At 35.3% G+C, this 11,597-nt stretch overlaps 1 protein-coding gene across 1 annotated transcript; it reads left to right on the top strand.

Moving 5' to 3' along the window:
• Positions 1 to 3,964: 3,964 nt before the first annotated feature.
• On the top strand, positions 3,965 to 11,508 carry LOC310898196 (transmembrane emp24 domain-containing protein 11-like). The gene is made up of 5 exons (XM_083832758.1): positions 3,965 to 4,223; positions 5,054 to 5,154; positions 5,922 to 6,047; positions 8,303 to 8,449; positions 9,338 to 11,508. The coding sequence occupies exons 1-5, from the start codon at positions 4,094 to 4,096 to the stop codon at positions 9,485 to 9,487; spliced, it is 654 nt and encodes a 217-aa protein (XP_083688884.1). The 5' UTR covers positions 3,965 to 4,093; the 3' UTR covers positions 9,488 to 11,508.
• Positions 11,509 to 11,597: the final 89 nt, after the last annotated feature.

Genomic DNA, 11,597 nt, shown 5'->3' on the forward strand with positions numbered 1-11,597 from the left:
TCAGCCCTATAGGATATGATTTGAAAGCAGAGTCCCTCATATTCTTGAAGCCAAAAGTTTCCCAAGGAGAAGATGGAGTAGAATGGGAAGTGAATATACAAAAGGTCAACACATTTCAGTAAAGTCCAGTTAGTGATAACTTTCCTTTCTATTTTAGTGTTTACATATGAATATTCGTTGCAGGTTCCTTCAAACAAAAGTTTCCTACCCATTTAGTTATGTGGATAGGCTTTTTTTATGTAAGCAGTGACTTCAGAAGACGCTGGTAAATATGGAATCCTGTCTGGATGCCCCTGTGGTACTGTAGTATTTGGAGAAGGCCATAAGTATAGTTTCAGATATTCACTTTGCAAATACCAGGGACAGACATTTCTTGGCAAAACTGTGGGTACAGTGAGTTCTAGTGAAGCACATTCTGATGATGGAGCACATTTCTCATAATATACCTTTATTAAACTGATTAATGAGGTATGTGATCCCTGTTTGGCTTTGGGTAGGCCTTTAAAACTTCTACTTTCAGCACAGTCTTGAATTTGTCTTGACAGTTCTGGGACAGCAAAGAAAGTTCTGTCCGACAGTCAGATCTGACAGATCTGACAGATCAGTTCTTCCTTACTCTTCCCTCACATCTATTGTTACAGATGGCTGGCAGCCAAGATACTATGGTACTAAATACATGGAATTTAGCGAAAGAAATATTTAAATTAATTTCTTGATTAAACTAATCTCATAAAACACTTTGCGAAGAAACTTAGAATGGATTTAGAAACACTTTTTTTTTTTTTTTTTCAACGAGAATGTTATGCTGGAATAATCAGCTTTGATGTCAGGATGGACATTCTTACAGCAAAGGAAGACACAGCTAAAGGTAAGTGTAGCAGCAAAACCACTGACTTAAACTGTGGTCCTACAAAAATCATGAATGCCAAATTCAATTCCCATAGGAACTGTGGAATAGGGTACCCCGTTACTGAGAACAGCTTGTCCAAGACTTTAAGGAATTTAAGAACACTTAGCTGTTAACACATGAAAGCTCTTCCTACCAGTAAGTAGGAACACCAGCTGAAGCTGTGTCTACATTTACGCTTTTTTATGGGATGTTGCTTCTCTGCAGACATCTAGAGTAGCACCTTGGTGCTAACTGACTGGGAAATATCAAGGTGATTTTGTAGATAAGTGAGGGTACACGAGAGATCGATGTGATCCATGGTACTGAAAAGTTCTCCTAGGTACTATAGTATAAACGTTAGGTGGACTAAAGGAGAGGGTAGATATTAAGTACTACCAGATAGTACGGAGGGACTGGTGTGTGTGTGTGCATGTGTGAAACAGACTAATTAACTGCAGTTTGAAGCCCTGTTCAAGTTTGCCATGTACATATATCTTCCCACTGTGAGGAGATGGAGAGGGTGAATGTATCAGAGGGGATGAGCGAGCTAACTGACCAAATCGCATCCACAAAGCCTGCTGAGAAATGTTGCAGGTGAATGTCAAAATGGCACAGGGTCCTCTACTAAAGATCATTCTGGAGAGAGACAGTCTTGGGTTCATTGAATACCAAGCTCCAATATCCAAGTTCCAATGCCCTAGCCACACTGCCTAAGGTAAGCATGATAACAGAAACCAGTGCGTACCTAATTTCTAGAACAGGAGGGAATCTGCATGCCAGCCTTTCTGATCACAGAGTTAGAACTGTGCCCAGCAGGACATAACTGGTCTGTGGGCAAAAGTTCTGAGAGTACTTGCTGGCATCGAAGACAAGACAAAAGACAAGACAAAACCAGTTCAGGATACTCTCAGTCCCGGGTAACTGAAGTACTTTGGGAATATCAGTCCTGATACAACATAATAAAGGCAATATAGACTATTCCATGATAATATGTAATATGCTTAGAAAATGAATCTAACACCTGAAGCAGCAATTCTGAAATCAGCTAAATCCTGCTTAACGGGATGTAACATGTAGAAGTTTGGTCCATGATAAATTACAGGTATTCTGAATGCCTGAGACAAAATGCTCTCCGTATGGTGCATGGCATCCTGATCACTTGAAGACTGATTTATTTTTGTTTGTTTGAAATCCAGCAGCTCTACTATCTTAGTATTTTGCTAGACAGAAATATAGAAGTAATGTGTCTGTCCCAGCTGTGCCTGGGCATAGTGAAGAATAAAGTGACATCCCCTTCTACATCTGTCATTGGAACATACTTTTTTGGAGACCCCAAGAAATAAATAAAAAGTTGAAAGGGTGGTTGCTTAAGTAGCTCATGGTCTGCAGCCAAACATATAATTCTTGCAGATACGGAAAGGAATGAGAATTTATACAGGTGAATGCCAGTGAAGATCTCCCTGTGCTGGAGGGCTAAGAGTCCAATTATGAAATAAGATTCTGAGTAATCTAAAATTAGATGTGATGGATAAATGTTAAAGTAGTAATGGAGTCCTAACATCACCCTTGAGACTCTTCAGGCTTCAATGGCCATGAGATGTGATTTGTATCCCTCCAACCTTAACCATATGGAGTGAAAGAAAAAGCATTAATGTTTAAGGAATTGAGGCTTCTCGTTTTTGAGACTCTTTATCAGTACAGGGATAAAGTATTTTGCAAGAGGTAAACTAATACTTGTGCCAGAACTTCTGTGAAGATACTTCATGCTATAAAATATACTGAACTGATAACCACAAAATCACACAGAATGACTGACTGGTTTAGGTCTGAAGGGACCTCTGTAGGTCATCTGGTACAACGCCCCAGCAGGTTGCCCAGGACCACGTCCAGGTGGCTTTTGCAGGTCTTCAAGGAGGAAGACTCCACAACCTCTCTGGGCAACCTGTGCCAGTGTTCTGTTACATACACAGTAAAGCAACGTTTCTTGATGTGCTGACGGAACCCTTGTGTTTCAGTTTGTGCCCATTGTGCCTCTTGACCTGGTACTGGGCACCATGAAAACAGCCTGACTCCATCGTTTCTGCACCTTTCCTTCAGGTATTTATAGACTTTGCTAAGCTCACTCCTGGTCCTTCTCTAGGCTGAGCAGTCCCAGCTTTCTCAGCCTCTCCTTGTAGAAGAGGTACTCCGTCCCTTCGTCATCTTTGTGGCCCTTTCCTGGAGGGAAGGGACTCTCTCCAGTGGCTCCATGCCTCTCTGGTACTGGGGAGCCCAGAACTGGACACAGTATGCCAAGTGTGGACTCACCAGTGCTGAACAGAGGGGAAGGATTACCTCTCTTGAGGCAATACGTTGCCTAATGCAGCCCCAGATACCGTTAGCCTTCTAGGACACCCAGGTCCTTTTCTGCAAGGCAGCTGCTTTCCAGCTGGGTGGCCAGCTGGTTTTGACCATTGACCAGTGTTAGATAAAGATGTTTTTTATTGAGGCAGCGTCAGAGATAGCAGGTACAGTGAAATGCAATAAGCACAAACCAGTGCTTCTTTTGCAAATGTGAAATAATTCATTAAGAGCTACCAACCTGAAATTTTAGGTATTTAGGTTAGTGTTTCAGATTGGTTTCTCCCCCCTCCCTCTCCTCCCTTTTTAATTTCTTCTTCATATTTCTTTTGGCCTTTTTATGTAGTCCCTACGGTTTCTGTACAGGCATATGCCTATGTCCAATGATTTAGGTTACAAATTACAAGATTTCTTGTAATTGTCACAAAGAGGAGTGAAGCTTTATCACCCATAATCACCCTGGATAAATAGGAAATATAAGCTATTAAGTTCAATGTAAGTCGAAATTTTAGCAGGTTATGGAAAGAGATAGCCAATGCGGTTGCTTACAGTGATCTAGAGAACCAATCTCAAGTACCTGAGAAGTGATTTCTAGTTTCATACTACTCTGTGTATAAAATGAAATTTTAATCTAGATGCTGGGAAAGCAGAAAGATTTTACAAGTTATCTTTTTCTTGTTATCTCATTCTACAGAACATACTGTAGTTATTTATAAATGTGTAACCACCAGCTGCCTTTTCTCACAGTTTTTTTTCTCTCTCAAAACCACACTGATAAGCAGCAAACAAGGAACAACCACAGGACTACATACATTTGTAAATAGTTATTTTCAAAAAGCAGTACTACTAGTATACATAAAAACAATGAAAAGCCAATTAATAGGATTTCTTATAAACTTTTGGATTTCTTCTTCAATTGCTTTGTATTTTCACAGCGGAGAAAGAGAAGAGAAATGTATAATTGAAGATGTTCCCAGTGACACGTTGGTAACTGGTAGGTACCTGTCATTGCTACATAAAAATGCAATCTTATATATATCTTATATACCTTATATCTTATGCAATCATAAAGATAGCTTGTAATTTAACAGGAAAATCTGTGATTAATGAATATGGTAAGACCATGTTGATAAAAAAAAGTGCACACTGCAAGTAAGTCCCTGCAGCAGTGACTAGCCATCTTGTATTCACATGTGTGATTGCATTACACACAAAAAAAGGTTTCCAGAGTGCTTAACTGTCTGAACAAAGAAAAATATTGTCTTCTAATTCTATGGCAGTGGGATTGCTGTTTCAACATGTGCTTCTATATATTATGACTCATTCATACCACAATATTTTGATTAACAGTGATCTGGAAAGAAGCAATTCAAGATGTACTGAAGTTCCATCCCGCTGGGGATATCATAAATATATATAATATATAATCATCTTTTTTACTAGTAATGTGATAAATATGAAAGAATCCAAAAAATGTAATTTGAATACTTACCCTTACTTAATTTGAACACTTACTCTTAATTTGAACACTTACTCTTTTGGTGGTCTCAGCATGCCCTCTGGATGCTTATCTTGCAAGAGCATTAGGAGCAATCAAAAAGTATTACTTGTTAATCAATCATTTTTGTAGTATTCTAGTGTAGTAAAAATTCATTGCATTTCACACTGTTATAAAATGCCTCCTGAGTAATTTTAATTGTACATAATGAAATACATACATTATTTTTAATCATTTATCTTTATATTTTTACTGAAAAAACAATAAGGACATTTAATATTAAACTATGTTTTATTTATCAGATTTTTATCTATGTTTTTATTCAGGGAATTACAAAGTACAGAGATGGGATATACATAAACACGATTTTCTTGATTCTGCTCCTGGTTTGGGAATGTTTGTGACTGTTACAACTCCTTCTGCTGAGGTAAATATTCTTTATGAATGTTTCTATACAATTTATGTATTGACTTTCAACACTGGCAGTCAAAACTCTCTAAAAATATGGATGCTTTTTGGGAGAAAGTAAATCTGCAATCAATCTGCTAATTCAGTATTTTCATGTTGAAATGCATAAGCAACTTGTGGTAGATATCAAAATAAATAGAAATGGCATGCTTGAAAATAAATAGAAATTGAATGTTTGAATATTATTTTTGTGGACAATGTTTGCATTATTACTGGAATTGGGAAACTATGCCATTAAGACAAGTAAGCCACAACTGAGAAAACATATTATATTTAAAAAGAATGAAAATCTACTAATGAAGCAAAATGGTTCAGAAAGTATTTGAGCAGCAGAAAGGAAGGCTAATGATAAAATTAAATGCAAAAGACTAGATATTGTGAGGCTGCATACAGCTATCAGGCAGGCATAGCAACTGCAACATGAGGTCCTGAGCTTTTTCAACAATGACCAACTTATTCTGTGCCTAGACAAGGTCTTAGTTTTCAACCTTTTAATGCTTTAGAGACCATTGGCTTTTGTACATTGCAGAAATTCATAGCATTTCAATGTTTACTGTGAGATAAAATTGTTTATCATTCTCTAAATCTCTTCTGAAATTCAGAAAAGTTTTATGTTTTCAGGAGGTTAATTTATTACTTTTTACATCCAATTCACAGTACTGCATTTGATTATTTTATTAATATATTTAATGTACATATCCAACATGTATCATATCTAAATTGCAGGTAATATTGTCAAAACTGTATGGGCCAAAAGCAACATTTTCTTTTACATCCTATCTATCTGGGGAGCATATTATCTGTTTACAGTCTAACTCCACGAGACTTGTGGCATTTGCAGGAAGTAGACTGGTAGGTGTATTTCTTAAATATTCTTTGTTGTAATAGTATTAATTGTATACACACTATAGAGTTTACAAAATGCATTAGAAATTTAACTTCTGGCAGAAAATGCAACATTTCCTAGTGATTAAAGATGATAAATCTAAACTTATGAAGATGAAGAGATAAAAAGACTGTTCTGCTATTTAAGAAGTTAAGATTCAAGAGGCAAGACTTAACTACAGATTGATTTAATGTTTGCATGGTGCTTTGAGTGTGAAATGGTTCTGATCAATAAGAACAACTGTTTGGTTCAGAAAGATAGATATGTGAGATTGACTACCACACATGCTGTCACAAAACAGTGACATCGTAATGCTATTGCATGGTTTCAATACCTTAGATCTAAGTCTTTCAGAAAATTTAACAGAAATGTTTGCAAGAAATATAAGATATATAAGAACATATTGGCATTCTCGATATTGTCTACAACCAACAAAGATTTTCTTCATACATATTTTGAAAAGAGGGGCATCAGAGGTGATATCATGGCTCTAATCTATTTTGGTAAACCATTTCACAAACACTATTGAAAAATTTATCTATATACCTATTCTCAAAAGGTAGTTTAACAGGTGAGCATTACTCTCTAGAGTTGCCTTTTTTTTTTTTTTTCTACAGTTGGCTGCAAAAAAATGTAAATGTTAGATAATATAAACATTTTGTAAATGTGTTAAGCCAGACAGGACAAATTCTATCCTAGATGTTTGCTTTAGAAACATGTAGATGACACAGAACTGAGAGATGTTAACATTACTGAAGAAGAATAGGAATAATTAGGTGTTATTATTAACATTTTAATGGAAATAAGTTGAAATTTAATCATATACTTTGCAAAAGCACTTAGAATCCAGTAATAATAATAATAATAATAATAGTAAAGTAAATGTGGAGCTCATCAACTAGACAGGATAAGGGAGGTAAAATATTGGTTGGTCAGAGTTAACTACAGACCATCGGTGTGATACTGGGGATACACGAGGAGATTTTGATCTGGTATAGACGGAGATGTACTAATATTGTTTTATGTGATCCATGCACCATGTACAGTTCTGGCCATCCTCTTTAAAAAGAAGTAAACCGGTGCAAGGAAGGTGAAGATTAATAGTATGGATATTAAAAAGAGTTTGGCTTAAGAATACAGAAATAAAAAAAGGAAAATATTGTTCTTTATATCTGCAGGATTAAAGATCAGAAAGGGAAAAACATTCTTTAGCTAACTGAAGTAGTCTTGATGTAGCCTTCTGTAAGAACCAAGTGGTTATCTGAACTGCTTCAAACCAAACTTTACTAAATTCACAGGCTACTATAATGTTGTGAGAGGGATTTCTGGATGATCAGTTAGCTAACTCTAAGAGACCTGAAAGGAGATGTGGTCACCATTTGTGGTTGACGTCTGCATAGATCAAACTCCTATTGCGTAATTCCAAACTCTAGGATTTCAGATTATCTGCTGGACTACAACTTTTTTATTTTCCCTTAGGTACAAATTGGCTTCTGGGGCAACTTTCTCCTTTTAGTTTTAGCAAAATTTTCAATTCATGCCTAAGTTTCATGATACTGCAAGTTTTATTCACCTCTTTTCTTTCTATTGGTCTGTCACCTGGAGGGTTTGGGACAATTCTGCTATTGCTCTAACAGTTGCTTATAGGATATTGGGAACTATTTCATACCTGATATACCGTGTGTGGAGAAACAAGAAAAAAGATGCTTTATGGACTGTTCTGCTTTAACACCTATGATAAACTGCAAATGATGATTTGGCTGGTCTCCTTCCAGTTTTCTATTCCTAACTGTAAGTGGAATACCTAGAAGCGCATCTATTAAAAGGTTCCTGCAGCTTCCTGCATTCTTCATTGAAGAATGTCATTTCTGCAATATTAAGATGGAATGTGAAATATAATGAGCAGTCCTAATAGTGCACATTTTTTTAACTAATTTGGGCAGAGAACAGAAAACATTTTCATAGTAGTTAAATCAACACTAGTATAAAACAATAACCTAATGTTAATTTTTAAATTTGCATAATTAATTTTAAAATAAAATTAAGAAACACTTCAAATATTCTATCTCGTTCTAACTTTAGGAAGGATTTATAAAAGCATTTAAAGCTCTTTTCCTGTAATGAGCTTAAAGGGAAATTATCTGATGCTTTTTTTTTTTTTTTTCCTAAGGAATTTTGAAAACAGGAGGCACAGTAATGAGAATATTTTTTCTGTTCTCAGCGTATCCATTTGGACATTAGAGTTGGAGAACATTTTCTGGATGAAACTGTTGTTCGAGCCAAAGACAAAGTGAATGAAGTTAACTTTAGACTAGAACATCTAATTGAGCAAATTCATCACATATCCAAAGAACAAAACTATGAAAGAGTATGTATGTTCCCTAATAGAAAAAAATGTACAGAGGCTTATTGATTTATAAAGTAATCTGAGGTTTATTATTTGTTTAATTGCAGTATTATTTTTAACTAACCCATAAAAAGCTATTAGTATTTAACCAAAACAGCCCACATTACCTTACAAAATATTTTTAAGCTGTAAAAGGAAACAACATAAAAACTAATTACCATGAACTCATGGTTATAGCAACAGGTGTTATTTTAAAGCTGGAATTTCCAAATATAGTTTTCTTGGCCAGAGCCAATAACAGCAGTGGAGCAGGTGGCAGGTACCATTGCTGGTGATGTTGCCAGTTGTTGTTTCCATGCTGGTCTGTGTGCATAAATTTTATTGGAGCGCATAAAGAAATGACTGTGTGTGTATTTATATATCCTCATGCACTTAGAAATAAAGCCCTCCTTCAAACAAGAGTAAACCCATTGTCTTCACTTTTCTACACATACAGAGGCACTCAGACTGTGTTTGAAATCTATCAACTAGTACCCTAAAAAATGACATTTGGCTGCCAAAAGGTTCTTGACTGCAATGTGCAAGCAACTGTAAGCCTAAAAAGTCTTAAGCATGTACTAGTGGGACATATTTAAAATATATATATATATTGGCAACAAGAGAAATTTGCTTGCATTTCTGCTTCAGGACAGCAATTTGTCTGCTTCTCTGTTGTGGTTTGTAAATATAACACCTTATGGAAGAACAAACTTTCATTTTTATCAATATGAGAAAAGTGCTTGCTTACTACCATGCAGAAGAAGGATGCATGTCTAGTTAATATGATAGCAGCATGAAACATGCAGATACTGGTAAGTAATAATTATGCTTTTTCTTTTTTCTTTTTTCCTTTTTTTTTTTTTTCTTCAGGAACGTGAAGAAAAATTTCGGAATATAAGTGAACAGACCAACAGCAATATTTTGTGGTGGGCTGTTGCACAAACATTTATCCTTATCTCCATTGGAATCTGGCAAATCAAATCTCTCAGAGATTTCTTTATAACTAAGAAGCTTGTTTAAGTCTTATGAAGTAAATGCACATATTCGAAATTTCCTCCTTATCTAATACTTAAAATTCAAAGAAACCATGTACCTATGAGCAAATATGTTGTATAAAATTCTCAAGCTTCTCTCATTTTCTACTCTATTTCTTACTCTAACTCTGGTTTCAGCCTCTGGCCTCCCCTTAAATTTTAATCTTCGAATCCCATCTTTTATTAGTTTCTTTTCCTCTGCAGATGTAAAGCTAAATCTAGAAGACTCAATGACTAAGGCAGCATTTAACTTCAACACAGGATTGTTAAATTTAAAATAGAAATCTTTAAAAATAAAATCCTAATATTTTAAAGTTCTCTACTTGCTTAGTAATCTTTTTCTGTACTAGCTTGAACAGGTCAGTGTTTCAGCCTGAGTAGGACTCAGATAGTAGGCAGAGAAAAAACTATATCCCCTGTGGCACTTAATTTGGTGAGAGTTGCATATTGCACTGTATGTACACTAAGTTTTCCTTAAATATAATTGTGACTATTTTCTTTTAAAATATTCAAAGTTTTACATGACAGTGGAGCCTATCTTTACTATTATGATCAGAAGATGCAGCAATTACCATGGAAGAGACAGAGACCCAGACAAACAATTTGGAATTGTACTCTTTGTTCCCAGATAAGCCCTAAACATTAAGCTATAGCGGAGATCTGACCTTTTGCAGTTGTGTATGTAAATTATAATCTTTATGAAGAATGCCAACACAGACCAAATTAGAGTTTTCATTGTAAACACTGAATTTGTTCCTGTATATTATATTTAAGTTGTGCATATACTAAATTCTGCAGTCTCATTCTATGTCGGAGAATTATTTTTATTTTAATTATTCAGTAACTGTAACATGACTGTCTCAGGAACTTAGCAGTTTTTGTCTTAATTATGTATTTCCATTTCACATTGCAGCTTGGTTGAATATATTTTTATGTCTTAATTTAGCTAGTTTATGTACAACTAGCTAACTAGCTACAGCATCATGCAGTTACAAGTCAAAAGAAAGTGTTTAAAATTTCAGATAATTAGCTTGACAAAGCAGCAGCAGTGCAAGAATGAGGTGGAGGTGATTATAAAATGATCTATCTAACAACTTGGTTAACACATGAAAAGACATTCTTGAAAAAGGTCTTCCAGAGAGCACTGTGATTGCCCTGTACTGCACTTTGTCTTCCTATTTGTCTTTCCAGACCCTTTGCTGGTCTAAAAGGTAGTGCAAACTGAAATATGTCTGGAGCAATTATTGTTTTAAAGGAAATGCCTTTTTTTTTTTTTTCCTATCTTCTCACCTTTTGTTTTCATTAGCAAGGAAATGACATTGTCCTTTAACTGCATTTATTTTTACAGTACTGAAATGTGAACACAGTTGTGAGTATGTGAGAATCCATATAGTTGACAAAAGTAGAGACAAAAAGCAATACCCCATGGACCAAATCAATCAAAACAAAATCTTATGAAGCTACTCACTGGGGTGTGTCCTATATTTAAAATTCTCAGACTTCAGAATTGTCAGTTGAAATGACCAGTAAATAAGTGTTATTAAATTCACTTTTACAGAACACTTACTTAAAACATGTCTTGTAATAAAATCTTTAGTGGTGGGAAAGAAGGAAAGACAAGTTACAACCATATGGTATGCTAAGTCCAAGAAGAAAGTTTAATAATATGTTGCTATGATGTCGTGGTCCAGATTAGCTGATATGTAGTTCCTAACTATATCTCAATTATAAACTTAAATCATCTCACTTAAGATGCACTTAAGTTTTTAAACCATGGGAAAGCACCACGTCAGAAATTACAAAGCAGCTGATTATACTCAGTATTAATTAGATATAACCTCAAACCAGCACTGAGACGTTGAGCCTTGAATATACCTTCACGGTGCTTTATTCTTTATCTAGAATTGTTATTATTAAATCTCTCTGATTTGGTGAAATGTTTTCAGTCTCCTTTGAGATTTTTAATTAGATCTACAAAACAGAAGTTGAAACACAGCTCTTTTGGGAAGCATTTTGGGCGCAGTAGTCTTTTCAAAGTTTAAAATCAGAGGTTCCTCCAATGCAGTCTGCAGCTCTGTCATACTAAGAGCAACCTT

This window comes from Anser anser (assembly GCF_964211835.1).
Source record: "Anser anser genome assembly, chromosome: 4".
Lineage (NCBI taxonomy): Eukaryota > Metazoa > Chordata > Aves > Anseriformes > Anatidae > Anser > Anser anser.